The sequence below is a fragment of the Tachyglossus aculeatus genome, chromosome X3, assembly GCF_015852505.1.
Source record: "Tachyglossus aculeatus isolate mTacAcu1 chromosome X3, mTacAcu1.pri, whole genome shotgun sequence".
Lineage (NCBI taxonomy): Eukaryota > Metazoa > Chordata > Mammalia > Monotremata > Tachyglossidae > Tachyglossus > Tachyglossus aculeatus.
Genome location: NC_052099.1, coordinates 14717977 through 14736377, shown reverse-complemented (window position 1 = coordinate 14736377; position 18401 = coordinate 14717977). Strand labels below are relative to the sequence as shown.

General features: G+C 40.6%; 1 protein-coding gene and 1 non-coding gene across 6 annotated transcripts in view; one reads left to right on the top strand and one right to left on the bottom strand.

The window, feature by feature from the left end:
- SLC24A2 (solute carrier family 24 member 2) overlaps positions 1-18401 on the top strand; it is a 272635-nt gene that overhangs the window by 127609 nt on the left and 126625 nt on the right. For 4 of the 5 annotated variants that reach the window (XM_038770492.1, XM_038770490.1, XM_038770491.1 and 1 more), the window contains exon 3: positions 13809-13847. The exons of the other annotated variant lie outside the window; for it this stretch is intronic. In XM_038770492.1, the coding sequence (XP_038626420.1) occupies positions 13809-13847 (39 nt within the window). The remainder of the gene's footprint in view (positions 1-13808; positions 13848-18401) is intronic. 5 annotated transcript variants of the gene reach the window in all.
- LOC119949050 lies at positions 10690-10827 on the bottom strand. The gene has a single exon (XR_005457146.1). It is a non-coding gene; the product is annotated as a small nucleolar RNA SNORA7 (small nucleolar RNA).

Below are 18401 nucleotides of genomic sequence, written 5' to 3'. Positions count from 1 at the left end.
TCTTTCATTACTACTGAGGAGGCTTATGCTGAATGATTAGTAGCCAAGAAAGGCGATCGATTGGGTAAAAAAGCTCAGCTTCTTTTGGGATATTCTTTAAGGGAAATCTGATTAGAGCACAGGCAAGAGGGCAAAAAGATTTATACTGTATTTTTCATGATGAGGAACAGGATTTTAAAATAAAATAATTTAGATGGATAAATACATGTCAATATAGTTGGTTTCTTATAGCAACAGATCCAAATAAAGCTGCTGAAAATGTCCTGGAATAAAATATAGCAATATTCTTAATTGTTTTCTCTTCAGAAGTTGAAGTATCCTAGATAATATGCCAAAAAGAATTAGACCAAATGATGCTACAGTCTCTTTTAGGAAAAATGTCCTTTATCTGTACTGAAGAACTCCAGCAACTCCTAATAAAAGCTTGAGGTTATTTAATTTCAATTTGAGAGTAAGTGAACTATCATTATGTTATTTCCCTTGCAGCAATAATTTCAGAGAACTTTTTTCTTTCTAAATGAATACATACCAACATAAAGGGAGTCATTTTTCAGCAAAAATAGACTTCATAAGTTTGACAGGTAAATTATTAGAATTCCTTTTTGTATTTTTACTGTTTTACTAGTGTTCTTACTAAGTCTGTCATTCTTTGACTGATCCTTGAAGTTCCTAGTTGTTTAGATTAAAGTCCTATTGGTTTAGAAGAGCCAGTGAGAAAACAGGAACAAAAGTAGCATGGCTCAGAGAAGCAGCGTGGCTCAGTGGAAAGAGCCTGTGCTTAGGAGTCAGAGGTTATGAGTTCTAATCCCAGCTCTGCCAGTTGTCAGCTGTGTGACTTTGGGCAAGTCACAACTTCTCTGTGCCTCAGTTACCTCATCTGGAAAATGGGGATTAAGACTGAGCCCCACGCAGGACAACCTGATCACCTTGTATGCCCCCAGTGCTTAGAACAGTGCTTTGCACATAGTAAGTGCTTAACAAATACCATCATTATTGTTATTATTAAAATGACACATTTGTCTCTTTACTTCTGGGGCTATATAGTTCAAATTTCTGAATTTTCTTAATTTTCTGAATGTTCTGAATTTTCAAGTTTTTGGTTCAAAGTCCCACTTTCCTATCAATTCCCTACCCTCAAGAAGGCACAACACTAAACAAGCAGTATTTATTTTGCACCTACTGTGTGCAGAGTTCTGTACTAAGTGCTTGGGAGAGTGCAGTAGAAGCAGACATACTCACTCAATCAATCAATTGCAATTATTGAGTGCTTACTGTGTACAGAGCACTGAATTAAGTGCTTAGGAGAGTACAATTCCACAAAGTTGGTAGACACATTTCCTGCCCATAAGAAATGGTATTTATTAAAAATGTCTACTGAATAATATACACTGTACTTCGCACTTGAGAATTACAACAGAAGTATTATTATTATTATCATTATAAGTGCATTATATTATAAAAACAAGATTCATTACCTGCCCACAAGGAACTTGCATTCTATCCCCATAGGGATAGGGCAGCAAAGGGGAATCTTGACACAGAAAAGCAGAAATTATTAGGCATCACATCAGTCTTCTTTGCTACCTCTGCACCTCCTGAAGAAGCAGTAGAAGAAGCAGCTTGGCTCAGTGGAAAGAGCACAGGCCTTGGAGTCAGAGGTCATGGGTTCAAATCCCGGCTCCACCAACTGTCAGCTATGTGACTTTGGGCAAGTCACTTAACTTCTCTGTGCCACAGTTACTTCATGTGTAAAATGGGGATTAAAAAACTGTGAGCCCCCCGTGGGACAACCTGATTACCTTGTAACTTCCCCAGCACTTAGAACAGTGCTTTGCACATAGTAAGTGCTTAACAAATACCATCATTATTATTATTATTATTACTGATAAAATCCCACCTTCTTTAGTATCATCTTTAATCCTGAAAGACAGATACACTATTCCTGCTATTAAGTATCCCAGTATGCTGCAGGTTCAATTCAGTTTAGAAATTTAGCTTCCAATTCATCTAGCTGTAATGCACAAATTTTAAAGTACTAAGTGATTTCAGTGCCAAGTAATGTTTGAATAAGGGAAACAGCATGGTCTAGTGAAAAAAGCATAAGTCTGGGAGTCGGAAGACCTGGCACTGTACTGCTCCCTGCTCTGCCACTTGCCTGCTTTGTGACCTTGGGCAAGTCACTTGACTACTCAAGTTTCCTCAACTGTAAAATGGGCATTCAAAACCTGTTCTACCTCACACTTAGACTATGAGCCCCATGTAGGACAGGACTGTATTCAACCTGATTAACTTGTATCTTCCCCAGAGCGTAATGCAGAGTAAGTGCTTAACAAATGCCATTAAAAAAATTAAGACTGCCTGAAAATAAGCATAAATAAGCCAAGGGATATTCAGCTAGTGGTCCTAGCCATAAAAATATCATGTAGCCCCCCAAAACTGTTAAGGTGTCAGAATGTAAATACTGCAGTCATTCTGATCAAAGGTAAAGTCCATGAAAGTAGAAATGCATCTCATATTGTTGATGATTCTGATCTTACACAGCCACTGATCTTGCAGCCAAATAAATGGATCAATAGCACTGGGGGAGCTGTTTTGGGATAAAACTGATGACTGTTTCATGAAACATTTCTAAGTAGATTAAAATTGTATAAGGCATAATGATTTCAGACTGCTTAAGTATATTGTGATTGTCATTTTGGTTTGTGACTCATCCGGTAGGGGCAAAGGGTTTTTCTTCATTTAAGAGGTTATTGACTTGATAAATCAGATAGCTTTAAGTATTGTATTAAAAAAAAAACAGGTTGTGCATTGAAACATTAAGAGCCCTTTAAATCCATTAACAAATCCCTTCTAAAATCAAAACAGGAGTCAGAGCCTGACGGAGTCAGAGCCTGACAGAATAAATACAAATAGCTGACTATAGGGTGGCTTGGTGACTCGGTGAGGAGCTTGAGGACTCTTGACTCCCAAAAGTAATGTATTGCTACTCTGTCATTGTTGCTGAATTTTTCCTGTCATTTCTTTCTCTGAGAGTCATTTCTCCTTCCTCCACCCTTTCATACCGTGGGCCACCTATAGAAACAGTAGCAGCAGTAGCAGCAGCAGTAGTAATACTTATTGAGCGCCATACTAAGCGCTGGGAGAGAATACACAAGTCAGAATTAGACACAGCCCCTGTCCCACAGGGGGCTCACAATCTAAGAGTTTAAGTTGGGGAGAAGGGATTCATTCATCCATTCATTCAATGGTATTTATTGAGCACTTACTGTGTGCAGAGCACTGTACTAAGCGCTTGGAAACAACAAATAGAGACAATCCCTACCCAACACCAGGCTCACAGTCTTGAAGGGGGGAGACAGACATCAAAACAAGTAAACAGGCAGCAGATACATCAGGAGTGATGAAACATTTCAACGCAATACAAACAAATCCACAAATAGGGCTCAAAGTCTCTGCAGTGATGGAGGAGGCTGAGAGGGTGAAGGAGCGGCTTTTATGCCCATCCTGATGGGCACAGGTCATGCCAGAAGCAGGCATGGTTCTCCCAAATGTTCACTGCTCTACTACTCCAACTCATTAAGGATGTACTTCTCTATGCCTTTAAAATGCTTGCTTTGCCCTCCCAATTGGTTTTTGTTCACAATAACCAGCTAGTATCCATTTTTCTCATATAGCCCATGAAGTGGTGAGGATTGCTTCAACCCTGGAGAGCAAATTATGAACTAAGAATTCCATGTTGGTGGCTCTGTCCTGCTATTTGAAGTTAAGCCCAACTAGCAGGTGACACTGATGAAACTGCTTGAGAATCTGGATGTGCTTCCTGTAGTAAATGCAGGGATCACAGTCATATAGAAGGTCAGACACCATAATAATAATAATAATAATAATGGTATTTGTTAAGCACTTACACTATGAGGTATGCAAGGCCCTGGTATGGCCTTCCCTTTTCCTCTGGACCTGCCTCCATACCTACACTGATGAGTGAAAACAGATTGGTTTTGTTCCAACCAATCCTGACACCAGTCTTGCCCACAACAAGTTAAAAACCTACTTCACATTATAACATACTTCCTGAGATTTTTGTGAGGATAAGTGAGGTTTTCATTGGAAAATCATTTGCATGTGCAAGGAATTTTATAGTTATGATTATGAGAAAATGGAAAAATTTAAGCAGATTAGATTCTAATCTGCCTGGGAGAGTTAAGTGTGCCATTCTCTAAAGAAGGCATATCTGCATACTCTTTTCTGGCTCGTACCAAGTGTATGATTTAATAACCCAATCCAGGTATCAGAGGGGCTGGGTTGGACTAGGCAGAGACAAGGTTCAGACTATCTTCTACTCTCCTCATCAATACGTCCTCATTTTTAATTTTTCCTTTTGCGCTCACAACATTCTTGTACTTGTCAATGTTTGTACTCTACCATTTAAGCATTTACATTTTACCTATCCATTTTTCCATTCTCTTCCTCCTATCTGTCAATCGTTTTCATGTTTGTCTCCCCCAACAGATTGTAAGTTACTTGAGGACAGGGAACATGTCCTCTACTTCTATTGTACTTACCCAAGGGCTTATTACAGTGCTCTACATATAGAAGATACTTAATAAATATTATTGATTAATTGATTGATAGTGAAGCACAGTCTCAAACAGTGAGATATAGCAGCGGACTGTTTTAAGATCACTGCAATGGAAAAGTCATCCAGGTATGCAGCAATGGCAGCTGCTAAGTAGCAATGTGGCCTAGTGGAAAGAGCACAGGCCCAGGAGTCAGGACGCCTGGGTTCTAATCCTGGCTCTGCCACTTGCCTGGTCTGTGACCTTGGGCAAGTCACTTAGCTTCTCTGTGTCTCAGTTACCTCATCTGTAAAATGGGGATAAAATACCTGTTCTCCCTCCCTACTAGACTGTGAAACCCATCTGGGACAGAGACTGTGTCCAATATGATTGGACTGTAGCTATCCCAGCCCTCAGTAGAGTACTTGGCATATAGTAAGTGCTTAAAAAATACCACAATTATTATTACTAGCTGCCACAGCAGCATTGACTCTCCTTGAGCAAAGGCTTCATAAAGATCAGGATAACAAGAGGCTGGGAACATAGCCAGACCTCGTAAGGGACAAGTCTATTAAAGCAGCAGGATCTCTCCTAAGTGGAGATAATGGGGCAGGGTGTATTGGTCACAGATTGGTCTTTTCAGCACATGAAAACACATGGGTAGCATCTTACTATAAGTAGCATCATATCTAAAAACAAAGGACTGTTCTGTATTTCCCAGTTGTAGTGTGCAACCCACACATATTACCTGTAAAATCATCTTAAGGAAACATTGACCCCAGCATATCCAATCTGTAATGCTCATCCTTTGTTTTGGCTTTGAGAGACAGGTGTAAAGCAGAGTGGCATACTCTTGGTTGAATTTATGTGTGCTTCTGAAGGGAAACAGAGAACCTACTCAGATCTACTCACTGCCTTTCTAGCAGCCCTCCCTTCTATGAGACAGTGCTTAACAGGGGAGACTCACAGACTGTAAGCTAGTTGTGGGCAGGGAATATATCTATCAACTCTTTTATACTGTACTCTCCCAAGTGTTTAATACAGTACTCTGCACACAGTAAGCACTTAATAAATATGATTGATTGCTTACTGTGGAAATGACTAGATAGATATAGTAGCCACCACGCTCTATGCCTTAATAGCATGCACATTAAAAGTGCAAAATTAAAGGATACATTTATAATAATAATAATAATAATAGCATTTATTAAGCGCTTTCTATGTGCAAAGCACTGTTCTAAGCACTGGGGAGGTTACAGGGTGATCAGGTTGTCCCACGGGGGGCTCACAGTCTTAATCCCCATTTTACAGATGAGGTATGAACCCCTACATTTTCTAAGGAAATCTAGTTTGACTTTTAACAGAAACCAATTTGCAAAGTATGCAACCTTGAAGCATCTAAACCATTCTAGATAGGACTGTTCACTTTTAGACACATACATCTTGAGGTATGGTGGGACACCTCCATATTCCCACAGAGATTTTCTGAAGGCAAGAGGAAATACAATACCTTTAACCATTCTTCATTTTTCAACTTCAAGCCCTTGAATAATTTGTGGTTCCTTGTTCTAGATTCTTAACAATTTCTCCCACTGTTTGGATATCAACTCCTTTAGAAAATTTAAAGTCTAATCCAGAGCATAGTTTTACAGGTTTCAGAAATCTTGTATCAATGTGACCAATCTTCAGTCAGCACTCCAGAGGAGGTAGCGAATTCCCTCCGTCTGCTGTTTGCCTATTCCTTATTTAAAATGGGTTTTATCTACTTCAAGCATAGAATTATCCCCTGCCCTTGGTTGCCTTACTACTGTTCACAATTGATTGTGTCACATAGTAGTTTTTAAGTGTACTAATTGATTTCACTCTGTCCTGCTTAAACAAGCTTACCGATAAATACATACTTGCTCTTTATGTCCAATTCCTTGCTAGCAGCTGCTCTTAGGTCCATAATTCATGTTTAAATCAGGCTTTATAAATTAATCATGAGGTCTGATTTAAAGACACTGCTATCCCGTAATTAATCTACCCTAAATAGAATCTCAAGTATAGCACTTAATCTTTAGCGAAGTTTTTCACTCCCAGGACCTTCTGGATCATTATATCTATGATATTATTTGCATAATTTCAAAATTTTAATTGTGTTTGCTCCACAATTGTCATTAGCCCCCATTAATGGCTCCATGTTTGAAATGATTTTTAAAGTTATTCAGTTTTGTGGTTGTTCCCCCTTGAAATCAACAAGCAGTTATTGTCCTTCGAACAGCAGAAATAAATCCCAACCTCTGTCCCTTAATTTACTTTCAAGCAATAATAAATGAAGCCATCCTGGGATCTCCAATTCTCTCCCCTATGCATTATTATTATTATTATTATTATTATTATTATTATTATTATTATTATTATTATTATTATTTTATATTAGTTAAGCACTTACTATGTGTCAAGTACTATTCTAACCTCTGGGGAAGATACAAGTTAATCAGGTTGAGTACAGTTCCTGTCCCACATGGGGCTCACAGGCAAAATAAAAGGGAGAACAGGTCTTGAATCCCTATTTTACAGATGAGGTCAAGTGACTTGCCTAAGGTCACACAGTAGACAAGTGACAGAGCTGGGATTAGAAGCCAGGTTCTCTAAATCCCAGTGCTGAGTTCTTTTCACTAGGCCATGCTGCTCTCAATGTGTTCAAATCATTTCCTTCATAGGCTAGATCGATTTGAGCTATATAGACAGAATAAGAGAGATTTTTAAGTCTTGAGTTGGCAGGAGATATCACAATTTGATCCTTTGCAGGATAAATTGGAACCATCAGGAAATGGATTACAATAATGACAGTGATCACAGAAACCCAAATTATTTTTGGGCTGAAAAGAAATGTAATTTTGAAGGACTCTGAGATTCACTGAGGACCCTGCTTTCAAGGAGAGGAGTATAGAGATCTCCAGGAATTAGAGAAACAGAGAGACAAACACGATATAAGAGAGCACAAAAGATTACTGGGTTCTTTGTTTTTTTTTATGTGATTGATTGGTTGAAGACTATAAAAGGAATAATGATCGGCAATAAAAAGTAAATACTGTACTTAAAGGATAGAGAAATAGAAATTGTCACATACAGTGGAGTTTGGGGAGTGATAGAAAATGGGAAAAGAAATAATTTCTGGGGAGAGGGGAGAGAATAGAGAGCCTCTTCTTCCCTTCTGATTGTACGCAAAAGAAGCAGATGAAACCTTAACCCGTGTCCTGGTATTTATTATTATTATTAATAATAATAATAATAATAATATCATTTATTAAGTGCTTACTATGTACAGAGCACTGTTCTAAGCGCTGGGGAGGTACAAGGTGACCAGGTTGTCCCACGGGGGGCTCACAGTCTTAATACCCATTTTACAGATAAGGTAACTGAGGCACAGAGAAGTTAAGTGACTTGCCCAAAGTCACACAGCTGACAGTTGGCAGAGCTGGGATATTAACCCATAACCTCTGACTCCAAAGCCTGTGCTCTTTTCACTGAGCCATGCTGCTTATCTATTTGACAACTATATCTGGGCCTTCTTCAGATATCATGGCTAGAGCAATTGAAATTTAATTTAAATCCTTGGAACAGCTAATACAGGGCTCACAGGGCCATGTGGAACTGGAGACCAGTGATTTCTATTTCATCACTTTGAGCATGTTGATTCTCTTCAAACAGGATTCAGAAGGAATGAGTCCCTGCTGAACCCAGGGGTTGTTTTTTGCAATTTTGTCTTGTAGTCACATGTTCCTAAAAAGGAATAAACCAAAGCATCCCCCAGACAGAAATGCATTACAGAAATAATACAGCGACTCTGTGTTAATTTATGGAGAGGAGAATTAACAAGTGTTAAAGATAAGTTGTCTTCTCCTTTCTCAACCAATTAAGGACCTTCTGAAATCACATCTCCTCCAGAAGGTCTTTCCTGATTAATCTCTCACCTCCACACTTTATAGGCTCCTGCAACTGCCACTTCAGCTCCCTATCACCTAAGTACATCCCTATTTCCACATCATTGCACTTATGTTCATAGCCTAATAGTCTATTGCTTCTCCTACCTGTAATGTATTTTTGGGTCAATATCTCCTGCCCTTTGAGGGCAGAGATCATGTCTACTAACTCCATTGAACTCTCCCAAACACTTAGTAAAGAGTAAGTGCTCAATACATACTACTGATTGAAGAAATTAACAAGTGCTCCAGATAAAGTGTCTTTCTCTTTCTCCACTCCACGTTGAAAGGAGTGGTCTGAGGTGGCCATATTCCAAAGACAGGAAGTGTTTGCATTTGCAGTGAGGAAATCAAGAAAACCAGAGTGATTTTCGAGGTATCTAAAGATCTGGCATTATTTTTAGTCCCACTAATTATGGAATCACTTGATATCAATGCCAGGCTAGTGGTTCACACCTGAGTCTCTGCTCTGATATCATCAGCAGCAGCAGTAGCACTTATGCACATATCTGTAATGTATTTATATTACTATCTGTCTTCCCAGAATGTGTCTACTAACTCCACTACATTGTGCTCTTCTGAGCACTTAGTACAGTGCTCTCCATACAGTAAATGTTCAACAAATACAATTGAGATTGATTGATTGATGGGTGATTCTGCCTGACATTCAGGTGACCCTTCTGTCTCCACCCCTTTGTCTCTCCTGCTCCATCCCCCACTCCTCTGAACTTTCTCACCATGGCTTTTAAAATTATTCCCCCATTTCCCCCTTCTGCACTCCCACCAACACGTCATGTGCCCTTAGAGTTAACACCGTAAAAGAAGCTAGTGTTGTAAAGGTAAATATGGTAAGTTGGGGAATGCCCTCGCCCCTCAAATCCGCCAAACTAGCACACTTCCCCCCCTTCAAAGTCCTACTGAACACTCTCCTCCCCCAGGAGGCCTTCCCAGACTAAGCCCCCCTTTTCCTCTGCTCCCCCTCCCCTCCCCATCACCTCAACTTGCTCCCTTTTCTCTATGCCCCTCCCCGCCACACAGCACTTGTGTATACATGTACATATTTATAATTATAATTCTAGTTATTTTTATTAATGATGTGTATATATCTATAATTCAGTTTATTTCTAATGAAGCTACTGATGCCTGTTTACTTGTTTTGATGTCTGTCTTTCCCTCTTCTAGGTTGTGAGCCTGTTGTGGGCAGGGATTGTCTCTATATTTTGCTGAATTGTACTTCCCAAATGCTTAGTACGGTGCTCTGCACACAATAAGCACTCAATAAATACGATTGAATGAATGAATGAATGAATGAAAGTGATATTCATATTAACTTGAAATGTCTTAAGTCAAGGACTTCTCGTAACATTAGCCCTACATTCTGCCCTTTAAACATCTCCTCACTCCCCACTCCACCTCCCAAAAAATAACACCCAAAATGTTAACTCCTGCTCTTCGAATCTTTCTAGATTTCTGTGCCAATAATGTCTTGGGTAAAGAGGAAGAGGAAAGGTCTATATTTGCTGGGCTGCAAACCATGTGCTTGATAATAATTTATCCATTAGAGATTATTCCATGAAGGAGAGAATGGCATAAAGGAACTTTGCTGGGTTATCTGAAGGTCATCTCAGTGATCGGAACACTTTGTATCAATTAGAACCTACCATGAGTATTGTTTTGTCAAACTGGAATGTACAGAAAGAGGAAGATACTAATGGCAGCATATAATAGGATTTTTAAAAAATTGGGGAAATGAGGCAAAGGCTGATTGAAAGTGCAGTCAGTTTTCCCATTGTAAATGTTTTTATTACACATTTTGGCTAGAATACTGTTGGGAATATTAAGGAACCTTCATACAACAATATATTCCCACTGTAATGCAGCTTGATGCCAGAAGAAATGGTTATGCAAGTATATATGGCGTCGCTCAGGAGTGTGTATGTCTTGTCTTATGCTGTCGAGTCGGTTCCAACCCATAACGACAATGCGGACACATCTCTCCCAGAATGTCCCGCTCTCCATCTGCAATCATTCTGGTACTGTATCCAGAGAGTTTTCTTGGTAAAAATACAGAAGTGGCTTACCATTGCTGCCTCCCATGCAGTAAACTCGAGTCGCCACCCTTGACTCTCTCCTGTGCCACTGCTGCCCAGCATTCTTGAGTTTTAACTTATAGCAGATTGCCTTTCACTCGCTAGCCACTGGCCAAGCTAGGAATGGAATGGGTAGGCCTCTGCTTGACTCTCCCTCCCATGGCCGAGACTGGTAGGGTACTGGAAACTCTCCAGGTGTGACCCTGAGAGGGGGAGTGCATATGACAGCATGACTTTTCATTAATGAGACACTCATCAAGAATGTAACCTCTATATTGTAGGAGCAATGAAAACATCGATCAATTAGGCTTGGCAGGATGTGTTTCCCAAACTTCTGAGTATAGGAATAAGGAAGCAAAGTTCCTCATTCTCACTGAAAACCTCTGAGGCTAACAGTGAAAAATATTTACTCATTCTCTAATCCCTCTGTGACTAAGCAAATTCAAATAATTAGAAACACTGAGAGGCTATTTCTTTTTGTCCTTCCCAGCTACTCTGTGTTTAATTAAAACCCTAGCCAACTAAAGTCTTTGCACAATTGGCAGTAGCTCTTTATGACTTAAATGCTGCAAAAGAATGCAAATGCAAGGAATTTCTCAGGCGAGCTTCAGTAATAATTGGCAATGCATATGGGTCGACTTCTGTAAAGGTACAGTTGTCATCCGTTTATTAGGATGGCCAGTGATGGCCCCCCCATATATTGGACAAGTAGATGCACTTCATGTCAGACGCATTAAGCTGGGCACACAGCATAATGAGAAGACATCATGCACACCACTTAGTGCGAGTACGTGTGGATTCCACTTGATCTTAAAGTGTTTATCCAGGGGAACCCATATCCCAACTCCCCTCTTGCCCAGAGCCTTTGCATTCCTTTTCCAAGTCGGTGCAAAGTTTGGTGCAACTCCTGAGCCCCAGATTCAGTTGCAGGAGCCATGATTAAAGGAAGCTCAGCACTGAAAATAAAAATCCAAATGTAAAACTATCCATTACCATACCGAAAGCAGATGGGACAGGCCAGCTGAAAATAGGACTAACAGCTACCTTATATCTAACACTGATCTCTCTGGACTAGAGATGGAGCTATCCACAGGGCTCACAGTGGAGTTTAAAACAGAGCTTAGATATGATAGTTTCAAATTTTTCCTTGTATTTGTTCCCAAATATGTGTAATACATGATAATGTCTGCAGCGTGCTCATTATCAAATGCAGAGATTCTTCAACAAATGAGCACATTTTGATAGCTTCAGATCTCTGCTCTCACTGATTTTAACATATTGACTCCTCAAAACAGGTATCTTCTTTCTGTTCATTAGTGGCTATGAGTCATCCTGGCTTGGGAAATAAGGAGCAGGGGAGTTGATGGGGTAGATTTTTCTCTTTGTTTCACACCAAAGGACAATTTTTTTTTCAGATAATCTTTCTTTGACATTAGACGGAAGCTCTTTTCCCTCCTCAGCTTTATTTCTGTCTGTCCTTGTTATACTGAGAACAGAAATGGACCACTCTGACAGCGATGTGGGCTTATAATTATTTGTCTTCCGTTTATCCACTAGGTGTAAATTTGCTACCTGAAAAGACAGGCTCTGACAGTTAATCTTGATGTGTGTCAAAAGGCTGAGCTCACTGTATTGAATAATTTCCCTGGGGGGGTTATTCTGTAGCATGTGATGCCAATTGCTGAATTGCCTGCAGGGGAGGGGAAGGAAAATAAGAGGACTTTAGTGATATTCAAACAACAGCTTTCTGAGTAAAGAGTGGAATCAAATGAAGATTTGGGTCCCATCACAATTTTGTGAGCTTACTTTGGGGAACCCTAAGGCTAGTGATGTTTTTGCCTGTGTGTTTTTGATGATCCCCTGGAAAAAAAACACCTGAAGTTATATAAGTTTAGCGAAAGAGAAATAGTTCCTCTTTATCATATAAGATTTTACTGAACACTCTGACACCTGGCAATAACCACTGTACCAACATTGTCTAAGTTTATTTTTCGCCCAAAGGCTCAGGTAGGTGTGTGAGTCCTGCTTTTGTTAGAATTTGGGGAGCTTATTCTAGTTTATGTCATCTTTCTTGAACAGTGAAGTTTGGGAAGAAATCCCCTGTGGCCTAAGCCACCAATTTATGTTTAATGGAGTGCTAGGACCCTCCTCAGAAAGTATGACTATCCTAACTAATAGGGAATACACCCCTGTCTTTTGGGACCAGTTTTCTTCTCATTTTAAGGGGTACACTCTATAGGATACTCTATAGGTGGATTAACAGACTGAGTGCAGGGAAGAGGAGAACATTGACGTTTCCTCATTCTGCCTCTGTAACTTCTGGCACCCATGTTTAATTTGTCTATGAAATTAGCACTGTCTGCCCTCTTAAGGATATAGATTTAATTGGCTTATCTCCATTGAAGAGATAATTCAATTACTTGTATGCTAGATTGGAAACTTCTTGGGGGCAGTGATCATGTCTATCAATTCTATTTTACTCTCCCAAACACTTAGTACAGTACTCTGCACCCAATAAGTGCTCAATAAATACTATTGATTGATTGATTGATGGCCAGTGGTAAAGGTCAAGTCAAAGCGCCTAGCCCCTGAAGATTCCAATCTATAACAGCAAGCATTTTCAACCAAGTTCATAATAAAATAAGTATATTTGCATAAAATTCCAACCATAATTATTAAAAATTTAGAATGAAGAAGTGAAGAGGAGAAACTAAGCTTTAGTATCTCTGGATGCCAAATGGATACATGTGGCCCTTTCACTTGTCAAAAACATTCTGATTCTGCAGACTTTCATTAGAAAACAGACCATCCAGTTCACTGTTTTATTGTAGTTTCCCAAGCACTTAGCACAGTGCCCTGCACACAGTAAGCACTCAATAAATATGATTGAATGAATGAATGAATGAATGTAGAATTGTTGCAAGGCAAGGGGCATAATTGGAGCGCCTGTATTTAAAAAGCACTAATATGTCGTGCATGCAGCTTCCAATTCTCTGGAAAATCTACCATTAGTCTACAGAAGTTTTATTAATTCTTTGGTTTGAACTTGTCCACTTGGCCATTAAAATATTCTTCTCTCATCCTAGGGGCAGACATGTCCAATTAACTGTATCAGTCTCTCTCTTTGCTATTGATGTTCAACTAACATGATTCACCACTGATTTGTCTGTGTTTCTGCCTTTCTTCTTATGCAGTCCTCTACTGCCAGGGACAAGGATGAGCAAACCCTAACGGTAGGAAGCAGCCCATATGTTTGTGTCTGCAGAAGGGGTGGGGGTGGGGAATTACTGGACCCCAGAGAGCATCCCCTCCCTTGCTGTGCTTAAACCTTCTAATCGGCTTGCAAATGTTCACAAGCCCTACAATTAGTGGAATTCAACACATTATTCCTGATACTCAATTTCAAAAAAATGTTTTCACCTATTTTAGGTGATGAGTTTTCAAAGAAAATGACATATTTCATTCTTCATACATGCTACAGGATGTGGAGTTGGTGTCCATTTTAGAACCTAATCTTTCTATGTGGTACATGAGAAAATGAATATTGTAGCAATCCAATTGATTTTGGAGTGGTTAAGTTTCTTCAGTCCCACTGAGACAGAGGACCTAGGCCTTAGCTAATGCATGATCCAAACATACCTCAAACTCTCTCTACACAGGCAGTGGTGGTCCTGAAGGCACAGGAGATTCTTGCTGATGGCCGGGGAGGCTGAAAAAGCTTCTAAAGATTTCATGCAAATTGTGGAGACGATTAAGAGAAAAGAGTGCTTTGTTTGTACCTAACAATATGTGTGCTACATTGTTGGAGTTTTTCTGCTTAACTTTAAAATTTTCTCTCAAATCTTTCTTAATCGACCTATCAATCTATCAAACTTGTCAGAGGCACTATTTGCATGGCTTAGTGGCAAGACTACGGGTTTGGGAATCAGTGGGATTCTAAACCCGGCTCTTCCACTTATCTGTTGTATGACCTTGGGCATGTCACTTAACTTCTCTGTGACTCAGTTACCTCATCTGTAAAATGGGGATTAAGACTGTGAGCCCCACGTGGGACAACTTGATTACCTTGTATTTATCCCCAGTGCTTAGAACAGTGCTTGGCAATTATTATTATTATGGGGGGAAGAGTACCTTTCAAGAGTGCTATAATGTTCTCCAAAGAAATTGGAGCCATTTTTGGCTTTTGCTTTTGAAGAAAAAGAAGAAAACAAGTGTACTTCAATGCCCCCATTTTTTAATGGAGCTTAGAAGTCTTTCTTTTCTAAACTGAACTTCTGAACGATATTTTTCATACTTGAAGACAATGCCTTGGAAAATACTGCATCTCAGCTGAGCCACAGATAATGCTGAGTCTCAGCTAAGCCTCAAATAGTGATGCACCTCAGCAGAAAGCAGAGCCAATTGCCACAAATCAATCAAATCAAATCAACTAATCGTATTTATTGAGCACTTATAGTGTGCAGAGCACTGTACTAGGTGTTTGGGAGAGTAAAATATAACAGAGTTTTTAGACATGTTCCTTGCCCACAGTGAGCTTAGAGTCTAGAGGGCGAGACAGACATTAATATAAATAGACTAAACTATAGATAGGTAAATAAGTGATGAGGAGCTGGGGGGGTGAAGAAAGGGTGCAAATTCTAATGCAAGGACATGTAGAAGGGAGTAGGAGAAGAGGAAATGAGAATTTAGGGAAGGCCTCTTGGAGGAGATGTGTTTTTAATAAGGCTTTGATGCAGAAGTAAATAGGTAACCACTGGAGGCTCTCGAGAAGTGGGGAAACACGGACTGAGCGGTTTTGTAGAAAAATGATTTGGGCAGCAGAGTGAAGTATGGACTGATGTGGGGAGAGAAAGGATGCAGGGAGGTCAGTAAGGAGGGATGGAATAACTGCTTGGATGAACATGGTGGCAGTTTGGATGGAGAGGAAAGGGCAATTTTAGAAATGCTGAGAAGGTTGAACCTACAGGATTTGGTGACTGATTGAACATATGGGTTGAACGATAGAGATGAGCCGAAGATAATGGCAAGAATTGTGAGACAGAGGATGGTGGTGCTGTTTACAGTGATGGGAAAGTCAGGGAGAGCAAGGGGTTTGGGTGGGAATTTGAGGAGTTCCATTTTGGACATGCTAGGTTTGAGGTCACAGTAAGTGCAAATGGATCAGTACGGTGAATGGAGAAAAAAACAGCTGTTTTTGAGAAGAATCTCTGGGAGGATTATAAGATGTATGGAGGCAAAAGTTAAAATCGTTCCAGTCGCTGCAAACAGCAAACACTACCATATAACAAACGACAGTCTAGGTTTGCAAGGTGTGGTCATGTCTCTGGGTCCCCCATTGACCTCTTCACCAACATATGCTATGGGTTAGCTTCCTGATCAATGATGTTTTATTTGAGTCTGAAAGATGACTATATAAACTTGAGCTAAACTAAAGATGGTGAAATTAATCTAAATTCACTTTAGAGTCCTCTAGACTGTAAGCTCTTTGTGGGCAGGGAACATGGCTGCCAATTCTGTTGAATTGTACTCTCCCAAGCACTTAGTACAGTGCACTATAAATACCACTGATGATGATGTGTGGTTGAAGGGGCCAATGCAGAACTCCCAGGCCCTATTGCATTGTACAAATACAAAGAGTGTCCTATGTTGTGCAGTAGTGCTTGTTGTTCGAAGTGTCTGACACTGTTTTCTCTTTCCTCTCAATCCACTTGGAGCCTTTGTTCAAAAAGAGACGCTCATTTCGGGACTGCAGAATGTCATGCTTGTTTATCTGCTGCAACCATCACCCAGTTTACAGCTATAAAGCCATTTTGCCTGAGGCTTCACTTTAGTGTGTGTGTTCTTAAAATATTTCCTTAGTCCTCTTCATTTGGGGTTGGCCAATTTCATCTCCTTACACAGCACCTGTTTGACTATCCTGCTGTCGTCCATTCTCCTCCTATGTCTTGCCCAATAAAGTTGTGTTGAAGTGAGCATAGCTTTTATGCTAGTAGACACATTTTGTACCAGGACTTGGTTGCTTGTGATCTTGCCCTGTCACTCCCCCCTCATCAGTTCCCATACCATTACATCTTCTAATTGTTTCAGACCTTTAACTTCCTCCTGAAGCTCCCAGGGCACCCCTCTCCACTCTCTCTTGCCCCTGACAACCTCCCCAGTAACTTTATTAACAAAATTGAAATCAGCAGCCTCCCCAAAGTTCTCCCCTCACTTTCCCAACTCTCTCCTTCCCCTACAACCACTCTCTCAGCTTCCTAGCCCTTCTCTAAAGAGATGATCTCCTGCCTACTTCCAAAATCAACATTCTCTATCTCTGTCTCTGACACCATTCCATCTCACCTTCTAGAAATACTTGCTCTCACCTTTCTTCAGTGACTCACTCTCTGATGGCTTCTTTTCCTTTGCCTTCAAACACGCACAATTCTCTCCCATATTAAAAAATGATTTTGATTCCACTGCACCCACAAGCTATTGCCCCATTTCCCAGCTTCCTCCACTCCCCCTTCTCCAAGTCCCCTCTTGATCAACTACAGTCTGGCTTCCATTCCCTTCACTCCACTGTGACTGCATTCGCTAAGGTCACCAATGACTTTGATACATGCTAAATCTTTATTTTTTAATGGTATTTTTCACCTCTAATGGTTTTCACTCTATTCTAATCCTCCTCAATCTCTCAGCCACCTCTAACACTGAGAACCACTCCCTCATCTTTCTCGGCCTCTTCTGCTGGCTTCTTGTCCACACTCCACTCACTACTGTGAGTGTCCCGCCAGGAAATTTTCAGGGTCCCCTACTCTTCTACTCAGATGACCCACAAATCTACCTCTCTCCCAGTCTTCAAGTTTGCATTTCCTCTCACCTGCAGAATATCTCTAACACATGGGCCTGGGAGCCAGAGGACCTGAGCTCTAATCTCGACTCTGCCACGTGCCTGCTGGGTGACTTTGGGCAAGTCACTTCACTTCTCTGGGAATCAGTTTCCTCAACTGCAAAATGGGGATTTCAATACCTGTTCTCCCTCCTGCTTAGATTGTGAGCCCCACGTGGGACAGGGACTGTGTCCACATGATGCATCTACCCCAGAGCTTAGAACAGTGTTTGACACAAAGTAATTGCTTAACAAATGCCATAGAAAATGTTGAAAACTGAGCTCCTCATCTCTCCATCTTATAACAATAATAATAATAATGATATTGCTTAAGAACTTACTATGTGCCAGGCACTGTACTAAATGCTGGGATGGATACAAGCAAAGCACGTGGGGCTCACAGTCTCAATCCCCATTGTATAGATGAGGTAACTGAGGCACAAAGTGAGGTGACTTGCCCAAAGTCACACAGCAGACAAATGGAAGAGCCAGGATTAGAACCCATGACCTTCTAACTCCCAGGCCTGTGCTATATCTAATAAGCCATGCTGCTTCTCATATCCTCCCACGTCAGCACTTCTTCACTGCCCAAGCAGTTAAGTACCCACAACTCTACAATGCTGTTGTTGTCTTATGTTGTCGAGTCGTGTCTTACCCATAGCGATGCAATGGACACATCTCTCCCAGCACACCCCACCTCCATTTGCAATCGTTCTGGTAGTGTAGCCATAGAGTTTTCTTCATAGAAATCTGGAAGCGGTTTAACATTGCCTCCTTCCGTGCAGTAAACCTGAGTCTCCGCCCTTGACTCTCTCCCATGCTGCTGCTGCCCAGTATAGGTGAGTTTTGACTTGTAGCAGATTGCCTTCCACTCGCTAGCCACTGCCCAAGCTAGCAACACAATGGATATGCCTCTGCT